This window comes from Bidens hawaiensis, unplaced genomic scaffold, assembly GCF_021521415.1.
Source record: "Bidens hawaiensis isolate Kalapana, Puna unplaced genomic scaffold, B.hawaiensis_p1.1 tig00003653_1, whole genome shotgun sequence".
Lineage (NCBI taxonomy): Eukaryota > Viridiplantae > Streptophyta > Magnoliopsida > Asterales > Asteraceae > Bidens > Bidens hawaiensis.
In genome coordinates, this window is record NW_027491209.1 from 1 (window position 1) to 17,821 (window position 17,821).

At 35.7% G+C, this 17,821-nt stretch overlaps 3 protein-coding genes across 4 annotated transcripts; all 3 read left to right on the forward strand.

The window, feature by feature from the left end:
- Positions 1–1,903: 1,903 nt before the first annotated feature.
- On the forward strand, positions 1,904–4,458 carry LOC143623988 (E3 ubiquitin-protein ligase SINA-like 7; the record flags this gene model as incomplete). The annotated part of the gene is made up of 2 exons (XM_077094757.1): positions 1,904–2,437; positions 3,495–4,458. Coding segments are annotated over 2 exons (1,212 nt in total), but the record flags the coding sequence as incomplete, so codon positions are not given.
- Positions 4,459–6,758: 2,300 nt separating this feature from the next.
- Positions 6,759–10,173, forward strand: LOC143624053 (uncharacterized). Of its 2 annotated transcripts, none has more exons than XM_077094803.1 (8): positions 6,759–6,918; positions 7,195–7,331; positions 7,438–7,495; positions 7,579–7,713; positions 7,788–8,390; positions 8,463–8,606; positions 9,255–9,383; positions 9,452–10,173. In XM_077094803.1, the coding sequence occupies exons 1-8, from the start codon at positions 6,856–6,858 to the stop codon at positions 10,040–10,042; spliced, it is 1,860 nt and encodes a 619-aa protein (XP_076950918.1). In that variant the 5' UTR covers positions 6,759–6,855; the 3' UTR covers positions 10,043–10,173. The 2 variants fall into 2 exon arrangements, with proteins under 2 accessions (XP_076950918.1, XP_076950919.1); XM_077094804.1 differs by having other exon boundaries at positions 9,461–10,173.
- Positions 10,174–11,819: 1,646 nt separating this feature from the next.
- LOC143624008 (uncharacterized) lies at positions 11,820–14,176 on the forward strand. Its single transcript, XM_077094769.1, has 9 exons — positions 11,820–11,984; positions 12,077–12,139; positions 12,243–12,377; positions 12,951–13,053; positions 13,133–13,203; positions 13,282–13,386; positions 13,455–13,718; positions 13,786–13,989; positions 14,084–14,176. The coding sequence occupies exons 1-9, from the start codon at positions 11,841–11,843 to the stop codon at positions 14,174–14,176; spliced, it is 1,182 nt and encodes a 393-aa protein (XP_076950884.1). The 5' UTR covers positions 11,820–11,840.
- The last annotated feature ends 3,645 nt before the right edge of the window (positions 14,177–17,821 follow it).

Here is a 17,821-nt window from a genome sequence, read left to right on the forward strand (position 1 = left end):
ATGAAGCAAACTGAACAAACAATTAAACATACCCATAAAGAAAAAAAATAAAATGGTTTTATCAATATTTGAGAGTTCCTTTTGATACCTTTCTTTCAGCTTGAGATCATGGATTTTAGGGCATGGGCCTGAATCCACCCAAAAAAATCATCATATTAAACTTTGGAATCTTCAAATTAAGTACCAAAATTACAGGTTATGCAAGAGCACCAAGAGAGTTCTATGAAGAAAGCGAAAACGTGCGCTGCTGGTCACCAGCCCACGCATCGCCATCTCCAATACCAATCAATAAGTCAACCGCATGCAACTTCTTGTTGGAAAGCAATCAATACTGAACTTACAAAATCAAAGAAATCAACAAACTTAACGTCAATTACAGCAGCGCAAGCAACCAAGCAGGAATGTTAAATAACGAAAACTAAAAGCATTAATATGAGGAATTACCTGTGGTTGCAAAACCCTAGCTTCGGATTTCAAGTGACAATCAGGAAACAACAAAAGTGATGTGGAAGCGGTGAAAGGGTCAGGGTTTTGTCAAAGGTGGGCTTAAACTTGATGTTGGTGCTGCATGGCATTGTGTAGTATGATAGAGTCGAACCAAGGGCAGAAAGCCGGTAGATGCGTTTATGCTGATAAGCCAGCCACCAGGCCAACAGCTAAGTTTTTGCTGAGTAACAAAACTATTCTCATATATACAAAAACATAACTGAAACATATAATTAGAGAATTAATTTTACATGGTTTTAGTCATAAATATTTTTATATTTTATATATCGTATTGGTATGTATAACTGGACGTATCTTCGATTTGTTGTAAATTGTAAAGCGCTAAGTGAGAGTGATTCATTTGTTAAATTATTACTTATACTACTTCATTGTTTAATGTTCATACCGCATATATAGTAATAATTATGTGTTCTATTAAAAGGTGATAGACATTTCTCCCTGGCTCAAATGAAAAGGTAATAAGTTAGCATTAAGATGAATGATTAAACATGACGTTTCCTAAATTGTCATTCTCATTTGAGGATTCAACAGACAACCATTTGGGTCACTTGTACTCTTTAAAATCCTTCCAGATTATAAAGAGAATAGAAAATAATCATTATGCAGCTAATGCACGAAAAGGCTATATGTACATGCATATGTTTTGTGCAAAAAGTGGTGAACAAAGTACAGAGGCAGAAACAAAGTTCTAACATCAATTGACATAAATTAACATTCAAAGCTACAAAAGGAAAAAGCGGCTGGATATAAGGAGGAGGGTGACCTCGATTGGCATTTATGTAGTTGATTGGCGGTGAAATTGGATCATAAATGTTGTTGAATACATCTGTATAAATCCACAGAAAAAGATAACACCAAAGATTAATCAGATTACAGTCGAAATCATGTCGTCTTAGGATTTTGAAAACTACAACAAAAGGGATTTTCCGCAAGGGTTTCGATTGCTGTTCGACAATCAACAATAATAAATAACAGACCATAGAAATTGGTACTGAAGGTGTTAGACAAAACGAAAACTCGCCTCCATCATCGAAGAACGAAGCCCAATCTCCACCATCATTAAACGCCGTCACGAAGACGTAAACCACCCAGGTCAAAGAAGAAATTCACCGGCGCCGGAACAGGGAGGTTGAGTAAGTTTTGTAGTTGAGTTGGTAAAAATGATTGATTTTGACCATATCAAAGAAAAACATACCTTTTCATGAATAGTATGTTGGTTTTTGATATATATGTAAAAATTCAAACATACATCATATGCATTCCTGTATCTTATTTTTATCTTGGTAAATTAAAATTTTATTACATCACACCTCTTCAACTAGGGTTAACTTAATTGGAAATGAAGGTGAAAAATAATAATCAATCCAGTTAAAACACCAACAAAACAAATCACCAGGTTCAATGTTCTCCACAACTCAAAACAACAACAATAGTAGTAGTAGAAGAGTCGAAACTGAAACTGCCGGTCGGATGTCTCCGTGGACGGTCCTCCAACCTCCAAACGCCTCAATCGGACCAACCGTCACAATCTCGTGCTCTGCCGGTGGACGAAGAAGAAGATGAAGATGAGGATTTGGTTCACGTCGAAGACGTAGAATCCGATCCACAGGATTCCGATGAATATGACGATGAAGATGAAGAAGAACCAGAGGTTGAAGTAGTCGGAAGTGAGGATGAGGATATTATTAATAATAATAATAATAATAATAATAATAATAATAGTAATAATAATAATGATGATGATGTACCGATTTCAGAGAGGCTAAATGAGCGGATGACGGTATCTAAGGCCGCATACCGAGGGCGAGGGTTATCGTATGTGTCTGCTGCTTCAACTGATGCTAATGGAGCACCGCTGCCTGTAATCACTGATCCGGACGTTTTGGATTGCCCGATTTGTCTTGAAACAATGTGCGCCCCTGTCTTTCAGGTATGGCGTATCGATTTATATGTGAATTGTTTAGGTAATTCGTATATGAAGTGACTTGAACTGATAAGTTATGCTATTGCATTGCGTTTGATGGAACAATATCTTAAGGGTTTATAGAATCCACATAAGTTTTGAATGGAGTTTCGCTGGGCATTTTGGTGTTAGGTGTAACGTGTCATCGGGTTGTTTTCCGAGCATATTAATTACATTTTTGTTTTGCGTAGTTATGTTTTCTATTATGGTATTGTTTTTTGTTAAAGGAGAAGCTTGACATATGACCTTGAGGTGCATTAGTTGTGATTTTTTGTTTTTGAATGCTCATAAAACATACAGAGAAGAAGATGTGCTTAAAAACAGATTGAGGACACGGTACACCTTACACAACAATGGAATATTGAACCTTGGTTGATTATGTAAACTATATTTAAGTAATGAAACGTGAAAACCATTGCCAATTTGCCACAAAATGGTCATTGTTTTTTACTTTTCATTACTTGAATGGAGTGTATGTGAAAAACGGAGTTTCATGGTTCCATTTGTGGGCTTGATGTGACTTGTCTTTCATTCGTTTTCAAAGCACGTTAACCGCTCTTTAGTTTTGCATGGTTATATCTTCTATTATAGTATTATATTTTGTTAAAGGGGAAACCTTATGATCTTGTGGTGCATCATTTGTTATTTTCTGTTTTTGAATGCTCAGAAAACAAATGGGGGGATACAGGACATCTAATGAAAGAACGAAACCATGAAACTTTATTGTAGGTATACGTTGGCGTTCAAATAATGTAAAGTGAAAACCAGTGGAATCTTATGGTAACGGTTTTTACTTATCATTATTTGATAGCAGTTTATATGAACAACGGAGTTTCATGCTTCCATTTTTGTGTTAGGTGTTGCGTGTCCTCAGTCCGTTTTATGAGCACATTAATTACTCTTTAGTTTTGCGCGGTTATCTTTTTCATTACATTATTACTTTTTGTTAAAGGGGAAGCTTAACATATAGCCTTGAGGACCATTAATTCTAATTTTTCTATTTTTTTTTCTGTTAACATTGTAGTGTGAAAACGGGCACATAGCATGTTCGTCATGCTGCTCCAAGGTGAACAGAAAGTGTCCCTCAAGCTGCATGCCGATTGGTTACAATCGTTGCAGAGCCCTTGAGAAAGTAATTGAATCAGCCAAAGTCCCTTGCAGAAACACTCGATACGGGTGCACCGAAATGACTCCTTACAGTAAAAAAAACGAGCACGAACAAATGTGTCTACATGTTACATGCTTTTGCCCACACCCGTCATGCCCCTTTGCAGGTTGTTCAAAAAACTTATACCTCCATTTTTCCATCCAGCATGCGGGCTGCACCACGCGGTTCACCTATGAAACCACTTTCTCTGTTAATGTAACAACAGACCGAAAGCACTTTTTCTTACAGGAACAACAAGACAGTGTCATTTTTATTCTTAATCAAGAAGTTAGAGAAGGTGAACGCGCTTTTAGCATTGATTGTGTGGGCCCACTTGCGCTGAAAACTTGTTTTGTGCATCAACTGACTGTTGGTGACATGGACGGTAGTGAAGCTTTGTGTATGCGACGTGTACCGGATGTATATACAAAGTGGTCTGAACCTGCTCTAAAAAGTAAATACCTAGTGGTTCCAAATGATGACTTTGTGCTCCACAACGGGACTCTTTCTCTACAGGTTCGCATAACGAAAGCTACAAGGGTGTCACGCGCGTGAACAACAATGGTTTGTATGCGAAGTGTTGAATTTGTTTCTTTTTTTTAGGATTTATTGACTATTTAAGTACTGGATGAGTAATGTTAATCTAGCATTTGGATTTTTATATCGTTCTTATTTTCTCTTTTTCTATAAGTGATTTTGGTTGTTTTTATGACCGGCCATGGGCTAAAAACCGCACCATGACTGGTTTTTATGTTTTGAAAGAAGACTGGACTGGACCGGTTTTGGGTTTGACCTGTTTGGTTGACGTGTTTTCTCTTTTTTACAAGTGATTGTTGCTGTAACGATGATTTAGGGCCGAAGGGTTTTAGATATATGTTTAGACCGAAGGTTGGACCGATTTAGTTTAGTTGGGTTTAACCTGCTTGGTTTGTGGGCATACCGGAATACTTGTGATTCAGGAGCTTTCATGGTAGGTTTGTAAATTATTTTTTATGAAAATAGTATTTCAAGTTGTAATTATAAGAAGCATAAAATAAGACATGTTTCAACTTTAAAAAAAGTAAAATCGTTTCTTTTGTTGGTTAATGTTGCGTATCTAAAGTTGTTTATTTCTTTATATAAGTGTATAACTCAATGCAAAGGTGAGGTGTTATTATGCTAAAAACGTATGAACTTTAAGTTATATTTGGTACAATGTTTTGACATTCTCTTGAACCAAATTACTTTACTAGCATAATAAATTTGAACAATACACAATACAACCCGCGTATAGTGTCTGCCCTTAAAAGTAAAAACTGGTGTAAAATAAGGAACTATTTCAAGGTGTAATCTAGTGATCGTTGTTGAGTTCTTGAAATATAACCAACTCAACTTAAATAGTAGGCAATTAACTAGAGTAAGCAAGAACAAGTTGGTTTAATGACCAGTTGAACTCATACAAGTCAACCTAAAGTAGTTTTTACGCTTACAATAATTATACAAGTAATGCTAAAGACGTCATTTTTCTCTCTTTGTTTAATTGTTCTACATTGTACACTATGTTCTTTCATCAATCTCTCAAGTTCACCACTACGTTTCTTTCTTATAGTGTTGCAAGTAACACCCTCATGGCCTCATCTTTCTTATAGCGTTGCAAGTAACAACATCTTCATCTTTCTTATACATAATTTTGTATAAAACACATACAAACATAGATAGGGAATCTCATCAAACCCCGTCTGTCTCTCTCTCTCTCTCTCTCTCTCTCTCATATAGCAATATGTTGTTCACATATGTCTATCGTAGTGACCCACCTTAAACATCGCTACAAAGGATTAGAAGTTTAATCATATAGATTTTGAAAGGAATAATCTTGATAGATGAGATACAAAGACTCCTAATGTATGAAAATATAATGAAATCATCATTATCATCATCATCATCATCGTACTCGGTAAATTCCACCAATAGCAAAGCTATGGTAGGGTCTACTCCGTAGGAATAGAGAGCTGCTTCTGGTGAGACCCTCGGCTTGATAGTAGCTTTGCATCAAGCCTTGGACATAAGACACATAAGACTCAACCATCGGGACACCGACTGACTGGCGCATGTACACTTGTCTTTCGGCTATCAACGCCACCACTTGATGCATAATTAACCTTCCGCCGCTTTTAACGTTATTTTCACGGGATTAATAAAATAACGTCAAAACTAGTGCAATTTCATTATGAAAATATAATTAAACATACTTATAAATCCATGAAAATCCGTGAGCCCTTCATCACAAGTTTTTGGAATCAAATAGAGTAAAACATTGTAAATAACACACTTATATAGTAGGCTAAGTAACATATAAACAACACTCTTGATAACATAATACCTTGTCAATTCATAACGTTTTTACATTACTAGTTACTAGTTCTTGAAAAGAATTAATTATTTAATCCCAATCTTGTTTAGTAAAAATCCTTAAAAAAGAATTTACTAATCGGTAATCATCAAAACATAAGCATCTATAAAACACATAGAAACAAGGGAAAAATACGAAAATAAACGTTTATGAAAACAAATTCCAAGTTTTATGTGTCATTTGCATGAAATTCCAAAATAAGTATTATAAACTAGTCCCGACGAGTCGTTTGTAGAACTAATTAAAACTTGTCACATGTGCTTAAACTAATTGTAAGGAGTAGATTCACTAATCATTTACCCGTCGCGTCTAAATAAGTTTCATGCCTCGTAATCAACGTCCACGAGTAATTCACAATGACTAGTTTACCCGGTTTACAATACATACACGAGTAGTTTATTAATAGTTAACTCATCGCGACTAGTTTAACATTACAATCTCCTCGTCGCGACTAAAGGACTTGTGAATTACTCGTGGGAGTTGATTATGAGGCATGAAATTTATTTAGTCGTGACGAGTAAATGATTAATAAAACTTATTTAATAGTTTATAATACACATTTATTGCAAATGACACCTAAAATATAAAATTTGTTTTCAAAAGCTTATTTTCAGAATTTTTCCAACAAACAAAATCATCTCATTGGTTAAACTGAAGTAATCATAAGTATCATGTTTTCCATTCCAAAGGTACCACAATATTGGGACCAATCGAGTGAGTGCAGTGGTAGCATGAAGAATTGAATTGAATTGAATTGAAGATGGATCAGACTCACAAATAAACTCAAACTCTGTTTTCAATTATCCATCCATCCCCAAATTCACCTAAACCCTAACCCTAATTAAATACATGGTTACTGATACCTCTTCCAATTTCGACCAAGACGGACCACCTGCCATTCTCTCCGCAATGGTACAGATTCAATTTGCAAAATTGATGCTTTAGATGATGTCAATTTACCTATATTCTCCTTAATTATACTTTGCATTTGTATTGATTAGTCCTGACAGCTAGCACATGCTTTCCTAAAACTGCAATATAGGTTAAATTGGTTTAGTAGATGATAGATTAGTCTAATTATGCATCTATTTGATCAATTGCTGCTGCTGCTGCTGCTTATCATGTATAAGTATAATATTACACCTATTGAATTGCCTTTTGTTTTTAATACCTGATACCACTAATTAGGTGCCTAGTGAAACCGATTCCCTGACTGGGAAGAGAAAAGAATTGGCAGGTGTTGAGATTGAAGGAAGCAGAAGGGGTAAGAAGAAGAAGAAGCAAGGCGGTACGCCCCGTCCCGCTTGCTCTTGGGTACATTTTAGGTAATAACAACTAATAAATATAATATTGTTTTTTCATAATTGCATTATGTTGTGTTAGCTTTTGATCTTTGTGTTTGATGGCGTGTTATTGTGAATGGTGTTCTAGCCGAGAGTTTATTAAGGAGTATAGTGCTTCACATCCTGAATCATCTGGCTTGAAAGTTGTAAGTTTCATGACTGAGATTTTAATTATGTAATCATGTTTCAACAAATGATATTTGAAATTGGCTTTTTTTTTATCTTTTAGGCAACAAGAGCAGCCTCGGATGCTTGGAAAGTGATGTCACTTGAAGACAAATCAAAATACACAAAACGGGCACGTGAAGTATGGGACGACTACTTGAGTTCTGCTCCGGCCCGTGAACCTAAACCTAGAAAGCAGGTGATAATAATGTGTCTCAAGTAAAGTTATGAACTTCACTTCTATACTTTTTACTTAAGGGTTTTGTGATGCAGGCCAACTTAGTCACTCGGTGTTCTCCTTGTCGTTTAGTCAATGTGTTAAAACACTTCACAGATGACCAAAAAGAAGCCGTGAAAAGCATGGGATTTGGTAGTCTTCTTGACCTCAAATGTAGGACTCTAAGGCGTAGTTTATGTTTATGGTTGTTAGAAAGATTTAACACCATAAGGCGAAGCTTAGAGATATGTGGTGAAAGAATACCTTTATACCCTCACGATGTTGAGCTTGTAATGGGTTTACCTGCTACTGGTAAAGACGTGGTCAACTCGGGTCCGGATGACTTGGTTGCAGAGTTGCGCCAAAAATACAACGCTTCAAACCGAGGGATTTCGGTTCGGTTTCTTGAAGAAAGATTGGGGCAACCAGAAGCGGGAGATGATTTCAAAAGAGCATTTTTGCTTTATGTTTTGGGGACACTTTTGTGCCCAACTGCAAGACTAGATGTTAGCCCTTCGTTTCTTCATCTTTTGACGGATATGGATTCTATTCATGAATACAACTGGGCAAAGTTTTTGCTTGATAGGTTAGTTAGGGAGGTGTCTCGTTACCGTCAAGGGAAACAACGGGCGGTTGGTGGTTGTCTTCTGTTTCTTCAGGTGAACTGTAATACATTTTAAAGTGATTTGGTGGGTGTGTTTTTAATGTTTGGAAATGTTGGATGTTTGCAGATATTTTACTATGAGAGTGTTGCTATTGGAGGAATATATGAACCGGGCCCGGTTGTTCTTCCGTGTTTATCATCGTGGACCGAAGAAGCGATTTCTGAGAGAGAGAAACAGGAGAAAGAGCTTGGTGGTTATGGATCTGGAGAGGTAAGTTGAACATTTGGGATATAAGTTATCTTTTTCATATGGTTACATGTTAATTGCGTGTCATATGTAATTTAGAGGTGGCAATTTCAATCTGTTTAGTTATTAATTAGTGGATTTGGGTTGTATTTTATGTCTAACATGTGAAATAAAAAAAAAAGGTTGTTTAGAAGGGGAACCGGTTGAAAGGCGCCCATAGTTTAAATTATTATTGTTAAGAGTGAGTTCGGTTTTCGTCACCGAGTCCCATTTTGACTACTTGAGTACCTTGTCTGTGGTTTTAAAATTTAAACCTTTTTGTCTTTTCCACTAACTCTGGCAATTTTTTCTGTTAAGTAGAAGGGCATTTCAGTCAGAAATAGTTCATTAGGTGTTCTGAAATGCCCTTCACTTAACATAAACAATCTAAAAGAGTTAGTTGAAAGGACGAAAAGGGTTAAAATTTTGAAACCACGGGCCACAATGTGACAAGAAAATGGCATCGTTACTCAAGTAGTTAAAATGGGCAAACCTTTAGGAACGAAAACCAAACTTTACTCTTATTATTTTAATAAAATTGTTGTATGTACTCATAATTAATGCCAGAACAAAAGTGTGTAGCAAAAACTTAAGTACATTGAAAAACTAATCACTTGATACATCATCGTTCAGGTGATTTGCAAGGATAGAGGTCTCGGTTTAGGCTTGTTAAAAGATCGTGATCATGCTGATGTGGTGCCGTTAAGAGAAGTGGCTGCTAGAGTTAACCGTGGTACTCTAGTTCGACAAGAGGACAGCCTGGTAACCAAATTAAATAATATTTTTACGTTCGTTTAAATATAAAATAATATCCGACGAATGATTCATAGTTACTGCAGGATAATGTACCATTTACGTACAAAAACGATAACGCACCACCTCTCCGAATCGATAACTACAGCTACAAAACCCCGTTAGAATATTCAAACACAAATTCTAATGAAAATAGAGGCATATACACAGGCCAATCCACATGCCCTCTTTTAAACTGCAACTTCACGGGTTTATTTCAAGAATTATCAGATCATTTCACCGCCAAACATTGGGATTCTGGAAGACGTTTTCAATATAATTCACCCTTACCCGTATCATTAGGCATGGATGAAACGTTTCTTGTTCTTCAAGCAGAAGAAGACGGTGTTCTGTTTTTACTAAATAAAGGGACTGAAAATATTGGCCATACGGTTATGGTAACCTGTATTGGCCTAAGCAACAGTAATGAACGGTTTCCGTATTGTTTAATATCAGAAAGGGGAGATAGCTCATTAAAAATGAAGTCACACACACAGACTTTACCGGGTCGGGTTGAAGGTGTTCCTCAATCTGATTTTCTTTTGGTACCTTTTGGGTATCTTAATTCAGCTGGGGAGTTGAATTTGGAGGTTTGTATATGGAACACTTCAGATTTAGGTGAAGTTTGACACCAATATTTACTTGTCACCATTTTACTATGTTATTTTTGTTGCAGTCAAACCATAAGTCATGTAAAGATATGCTAAAATAAACACTATACATATAAGAAAAATTAAAAACAAGGGTGTTTTTTAATATATTTTTTTCTTTTTGAAAGAAAGATGGTCAGCTTGTTATTTGAAGACAGGTACTATGGTATACAGAAGACTTTGCTCTTTCTTTTCTTTTTCTTTTTTTCTTGGATTTAGGAAATGTATGTAGTAGGATTATATTGAAAATGATATGCTCTAAGTTTTAGTTTGTTATTTTATAGTGGAACATATATAATTTCTGAAGGTATTTGTGAAGTTTTTGGAATATATAGATTAGATTCTTTTTATATTCATATGGTATATTTCAAAACCTTTGGTATTTCCTGTTGTTTTGTATGGTGATGATTTTAGCTTAATTCTGTATTATCGGTATTTTATATACTCTTTTTGGGGAATGTATAAGATAATTGACTATTTTGATAAATATATGTACCCAATTCCCAAAAAAAGGTAGCGGAAGACTTATGAAAGGGTGTATACATTTACAAATCAAACATTTACGTCTTCTTCAAATATGGGGTTTTGGGAGCTCTGGACCAAACGAATACACTCCAATTGTTTCACACTTAAAGGTAATACCTAAAAGTCAAATGACCATTTACATGGTTGTATGGGTTTTTAACACTTTAATTGCCCATTAACATGATTATACGGCCATTAAAATGGAAGCTACATGGCTATACACCTATTTTAACTAGAATGACTAAAATATAAATGTTTGTTTAAAAGTTGAGACAATTGAAATAACGGGGTCACATGTGTCATGTGTGTTTACATAGTACCCACAGAAATGCAAAAAAAAAATGTATTTATAATAATAAATAAATATTTTATAAGGTGGCATGAACCTATAGTAAGGGTAAAGTTTCTTTAACCGTTTTAACTATGGAAAAATTAAATGGACGCCAACGACATTCCAACTGCACATCACATTAGGGTTGTTTGATCATACGGGGTTGTATGAGTGTTATAATAGTTAATCATTAAACACTATATTTATATCATATAATAGATGACATACGATGTGTACAATAATTGAAGTGACATCACACGCTACCGACAAAAATCATACACCTAAGCTAATTTTCCTTTTACTTTTTATTCCACCTAAGCTACGCCATCTGACCGATCGAGATTTAAACTCGGGGATAGGATCCATCGACTGCAATATTTTCTTTGAACGGTTAGCGAATCCTCCAAATGTGCTACTAGTTAAATTCATCACATTGGGATACACTCGCCTCCCGATCCGAGGAAAACCCTCACCTAAGGCTAACGCCTGTGAACACTCGCCCGAAGACACGACATTGCGGTGAGATAAAACTCGTTATTGTTTAGTTCAAGGATTCAACTAGTAAATACCACATACTCGTCTAGTCTTTCATCATCACCTGATGCAGTCGAAACTAAATGATGACGACATAAATCGAACTTAGGTCACATAAAACACGAAGTCTTTTCTTTATCTTTATCACTCGACCACTTCACTATAAGCTCAGTGAACATCGACTACATTATACAGATCTACAGATCATTTTCTATTAAATATAACTTGATTTAAGAAAAAGTCCTAATACATAGAAATGGAAAATGACTTTTGAGCCCTTGTGACTGAATAAGGAGAAAAAGAAAGGAGAAAAACCCATCTAATCCGGTGACGGAGTTGAAAGCCGACGGCGAGACACGATATTAATCGCCACAAAACAAAAACAAAATGCGGCATTTGTCATCATCTTCGTCACTAATTCTCCGTCGTTTTTGCTGTTCGGCAACTCCTCCTGCCGCCGTCTTTGCTACTCTCACGCCTCCTCCTGCTTCTACCAGGAAGAAAAAACTCGTCTTTTTAGGCTCTCCGTCGGTAACCTCCCTACAATAATAATAATATATATGCAAAATCCAGTGGGTGGTAATTTCTGAATTGTGGTTTAATATTAATAATTTGCATATTAGGTTTCTGCTTCTGTTCTGGAGACTCTTATAGATGCATCATCCGCCTCTAATTCCCTATTTGAGGTACTTACTTAATAATAATGTTTCAATTTCATTTGTTAAAAACACATTTCAAGTTCAGATTGCAATTGCATATCAGCAGCTTGAATATTAGTTTGTAAATTAGGTTGCAGCTATTGTTACTCAGCCGCCTTCCGGACGAGACCGCGGAAGAAAGGTTTTACCGTCTCCTGTTGCACAGCATGCTCTTGATAGAGGTTTTCCTGCACATCTTATTTTCACACCTCTTAAAGCCTCTGAGGTAACATTTACTGATTTCATATCTTTAGTTATCAGTTATGTTAAAGTGTTTTTCATCGGTCAATCGTGTATTCCTTAAATTATAAGTTTCAATGTGCTTACAAACTCAAACTTATTAAATTATAAGTTAATAGTTTCCATGGTTTTGCAATTTAGTTGACGGACGAATATATTGTGTACACTTTGCAAAAGGTTCAAAGTTAATAATACATTGGCAATTTGGCATTAGTAGCATACACATATAAAAATATTAATCATTCATATCTACACTAAATGAAGTGTCATGATTTCAGTAAACATCTTCATATAAACCATCGACTTTCTAATTAAACAGTTATTTGTTAACAATAATAATTCACCGTCAAGATGTATTAACCATGTTTTTCAGTTCGCAATTACAACATGTTACGAGTATTCCAAAAGCAAAACAAAGACCTTCTTGTTGATTATTCAATCTTCATTGTCATACTTTTTGTACCATATTAGTTTAAAAGATGTTGAACACGCTATGCATTTAAATTAAAATAATTCACATAAAATTGACTCTTGAAGTTTTTATTTGACCGTCATGCAGGAATCATTTTTGTCTGATTTTAGTGCACTTGAGCCAGAACTTTGCATCACAGCAGCTTACGGAAATATATTACCAACCAAGTTTTTAAAGATTCCATCATTAGGTTGGTGTTCTGTCTATCACATTTTCTAATTTTATTTAAACTAAATATCCATTGAACTCTTATTTCTTAATATTCTTAGGGACTGTTAATATACATCCGAGCCTGCTGCCTTTATACCGTGGAGCAGCTCCTGTTCAGAGAGCATTGCAGGTTCATTTTGTGTTCATAAATTTTTAAATATTCAGTACAACTTTTATGACACCGTAAGCTAATTACAAAAATTATCAGGATGGAGTTAAAGAGACTGGTGTATCATTAGCATTCACTGTCCGGGCTCTCGATGCGGGGCCCATTATTGCATGCGAAAAAATGGAAATAGATGACAACATTAAGGTATACAATTTCTTCTTTGATATTACTTTTAACAATTTATAATAAGCGAATGCTATATTTGCGTGAAGGCTCCCGAATTGCTTGATCTGTTATTTGCACAAGGTTCTAAACTTCTACTTCAAGAGCTCCCGTCTATATTTGATGGGTCTGCAAGTATAAAAGCCAAACTACAAGATGACTCAAAGGCTACTCTAGCGCCAAAGGTATATAATAGTTTAATCATTCACGCCAACATTTATATCATGAGTTTATATTATTTTTGTTTGATGCAGATAAGTCAAGAGGAGTCATGGTTATTCTTTGACCAAGACGCTTTAACTCTACATAACAAGGTATACTTTTAATTTTACATACAATTTGGCTAGTTGAAGTTGGTTATCATGACATACAACCTTTTAGGTGCGGGCTTTTGCAGGTTGGCCCGGAACCCGAGCTAGAATTCTTGTAATTGATGAGAAGAGTGATAAACGCAGTGAGCTTGAGCTTAAAGTTATCACGTCTCGGGTTTATCGTGGTGATGATGTTAAAAGTAGTGAAGATGATGAGGTTATTTTCAGGAAAGGGTCATTGATCATACCATGTGGCCAGCACACAGCTCTTGAGGTGAGCGGTTTTTTTAGAAAATGCATAATGAAACTTAAGTTAAATATTGATTGTGTGTTAAGATTGTGTCTGATGTTAGTTTTATAACTGTAAGGTCTTGGAAGTTCAGCTGCCGGGTAAGAAAGTGGTTAACGCAGCTGCGTTTTGGAACGGTTTAAGAGGTCAGAAGATGAAGTTGCAGTTGTAGAAGTAAATTTTTTGAATCTAAAAGTAGGAGATTTTTTTTTTTTTTTGAACGGTGACTTTCATAGTGATTGAATAATCAGCCACAGCTCTCGGAGAGAGCCCCAACCGCCCCACTCGGGCCAAGACTATGTTCTATTTCATTATACATGTATTTTATGTTCTATTTATACCAGTTATTACTGTAGTCAACTTTCTAGTGCGTCTATCGACCCGAGCAGGCGACCATGAGACAAAAGATTTTGTTTTAAAGAGATCCGATTAGGATTGGGAGGTGGGCGTAAGGGCCTTTATGACAATAATTAATTTGATTTATTTTAAATTAGATCTTGCGCTTGCCTTTTTAGAGTTATTTCTCCTGTGATAGCTCAACACGTGTACTCTTTAGTCTTTACCCACTTATGCATTTTTAGCACAAAACTTTACTACCCATACTACATTATATACTCATCACCGATATGCTGCAAGATTTATCATGATTGGAGCTTTTGCTCGTGGAGCTATAATTTTCTTAAACTTGTAGTATTCTAGTGGTCCATTAACTTAAATTTAAATTATTTTGATAAAAGATCTTGGAAATTTAAAAGTAGAGATGAGCAAATGTACCGGGTACCGAGTCGGGTACTTCCGATACCCGTTTTTTGAGTTTTCGCGATCGGTACGGTACCAGTATTTTACTGATATTTCGCTTTCGATATCGGTACCGTACCATACCAAGCATTTTCATTTTTTGTTTTGAGCCTTAATTTTTGCAAAAAACCGTGTAAAACCGGATAAATGGAAGAGAGTTAATGGTGGTCGTACTATATTATCCGTACTATATTTAGGGGTGAGAAAAAAATCGAATTAACTGAACCGTGACAAAAATAACAAAACCGAACACAGTTTGGTTTTGTATATTTTGGAAATTTGAATTTTTAGTTTCGGTTACTATCATCATTTTGATAACCGATTTAACCGAGTCGTGCCAATTTAACCATTCATACTTTCATCTATTTCCAATCATATATTTCAAGATTTTATACCTCCATTCATATGGTCAAGTTATTCTACAAAGAGGAACCAAAATAAGAAGGATGAGAAAGATTTTCAGCCATACAAAAAAAACCCCTAAAAAATTAATAAAAAAGTCATAACTCAAAATTTAATAGAAAAAAGTAAAAACATCAAAATGTTTCCGCTGTCTTTCTTATTCTAAACACACACACACACACACAATGGTGAGTGAAAACGGTGGTCGTGTCTTTTTGTTTATTATTGTGTTTTGGGTTTGTTTTCGTCATTGATTGTGTCTTTTTCCTTGACGTTGTGTTTTTTTTCTTTATATTGTGTTATATTACTCAACATTGTGCTATATTTTGTTTAGCATTGTGTTATATTTTGCTATCTATTGCGTGTTTTTTTAGTTATAATTGTGTCTTTTGTTCATTTTCGTCATTGTCTCTGATCTCAGCATTGTGTCTTTCGTCATTTTTTTTTATATTTTTGTATTTTTAAAAAAAATTGAACGAGAATGATAGCCGGAACATTTTAGTTTTTTAAATTGTTTCGTTTTTTATTTATATTTTGAGTTATGATTTTTTTATTAACTTTTTTTAATTTATTTTTAAGGGGTTTTTTATCTGGCCACGAATCCTTCTCACACTTCTCATATTTTTCTCCCATTTGTATTTTAACTTTACCCTTTAACTTAGGCTTGGGTTACACACACACCAGGGAGATTATTCAAACACTAGAAGAGCCTATACGAGTCCTATAGTGTAAGGCCCCGTTACCGGTGGCCCTACTTTCGTGTTGGATTTACTCATAAACGCAGTTCTAAATATCAGAGTTAATTAAAACATTCGCGGAACATTAAAAACATTCAAACCATTACATTCCATAACCATAATTCTTGTCTTATCGAGCATTCATAGTCATTTAAAAACAAAATATAGTCTTTTAAAATAAAACATCATAGCAAAATCTTCAGATGCCAGCTTCGTCCAACTCTGTCATGTGTCCTCCTCAAGCTACCTGCCTCATTCTACTCACCTGCGTGCATACTAAAAGTCAGCTACGCTGAGTGAGTTCTAGTTAATCACATAATCATACAATACCTTCTTACATTTCATACTTAACCTCTTAACTTTCTTTCATACACACATAAGTGCATATACTTTCATTCTTACCTTCATACCTTCTTTACATACATAATCATACGTTTTAAAGAGTCTTTCGCCCTATAACCTCACAGATATTATAAGGGTCTGGTCCCTAACCTCACAGATATTATAAGGGTCTGGTCCCTAACATCACAGATATTATTAGGGTCTGGTCCCTAACATCACATATATTATTAGGGTCTGGTCCCTCTTCGTTACCATACAACCATGCCTTTCCTTCGTTTGTTAACTTTATCGCATTCATACATATAAGCAAATACATTATACTTACCTTATACGTAACACTACAACCTGACAGTACGTGCAATATCCGAAGATCGTTCACGTACTAACAAGCAATCATTCATACATTTGACATCATTCATATAAGGCATACACTTATCACTTAGGATAAGTGTATTAACAAACATATCGAGTATGCACACAGCCCCGAAAACATAACACAGAAGTGGGGCTAGAAACTCACCTCAATGCGGTTGCGTTCACCGTTTACGGTTATTCCCTTCTTGAGCTGTGCACGACTAACTGTATAATAATTACAGTATTAAGTACCGCTCTAGTCATCTCATTGCTACTTAATTAGTCTTACACGTCTAAGCTGTTTTACTTCATTAAATCATTACCTGGTTAGTTAATCGTTACTCATTTACCTTTAAAGGTATCTTTCATAAATTGCCAAACTCCAAGGGCTGTTATGTAATTATATAATTCTTTTCTAAGCCCAGGGACCATTCTGTCTTTATATTAAACTCCTAGTTCGTTACTTTGCTCTTAACGAATTGGGTAAAGAATCACCCTTTGATTCGCTAAGCTCCCATAACGAACTAGCTAACGAATCACCCTCTGATTCGCTAAGCTCTCATAACAAACTAGCTAACGAATCACCCTCTGATTCGCTAAGCTCCCATAACGAACTAGCTAACGAATCACCCTCTGATTCGCTAAGCTCCCATAACGAACTAGCTAACGAATCACCCTCTGATTCGCTAAGCTCCCATAACGAATTGGGTAAAGAATCACCCTCTGATTCGCTAAGCTCCCATAACGAACTAGCTAACGAATCACCCTCTGATTTGCTAAGCTCCCATAACGAACTAGCTAACGAATCACCCTCTGATTCGCTAAGCTCCCATAACGAACTAGCTAACGAATCACCCTCTGATTCGCTAAGCTCCCATAACGAACTAGCTAACGAATCACCCTCTGATTCGCTAAGCTCCCATAATGAACTAGCTAAAGAATCACCCATAACGAATCACCAATAGTTCTTATCCAGACTTTGACTCAAGGGTCAAAGTCAAAATCGTCAAGAACAGCAAATAGTCAACAGATCTTAGATCTGCAATTAAACCTTCGTTTCTTAACTAAATATCACGATTTTGGTATCGACGGAATCGTCTGACCAGCGCCTTCAAACCCCAACCATCAAATCGGCCTAACATCGATGTTTAAGGGGTGCGATTTAGGAATATAGGTTACGGGTT

Coding starts and splice junctions, on each gene's coding strand:
- LOC143624053 (XM_077094803.1), top strand. CDS start 6,856: ATGGTTACTGATACCTCTTCCAATTTCGACCAAGACGGACCACCTGCC. Junction 7,332..7,437: donor TGCTCTTGGGTACATTTTAG/GTAATAACAACT, acceptor ATGGTGTTCTAG/CCGAGAGTTTATTAAGGAGT. Junction 8,607..9,254: donor GTGGTTATGGATCTGGAGAG/GTAAGTTGAACA, acceptor ATCATCGTTCAG/GTGATTTGCAAGGATAGAGG.
- LOC143624008 (XM_077094769.1), top strand. CDS start 11,841: ATGCGGCATTTGTCATCATCTTCGTCACTAATTCTCCGTCGTTTTTGC. Junction 13,054..13,132: donor TTTAAAGATTCCATCATTAG/GTTGGTGTTCTG, acceptor TAATATTCTTAG/GGACTGTTAATATACATCCG. Junction 13,719..13,785: donor CTTTAACTCTACATAACAAG/GTATACTTTTAA, acceptor ACAACCTTTTAG/GTGCGGGCTTTTGCAGGTTG.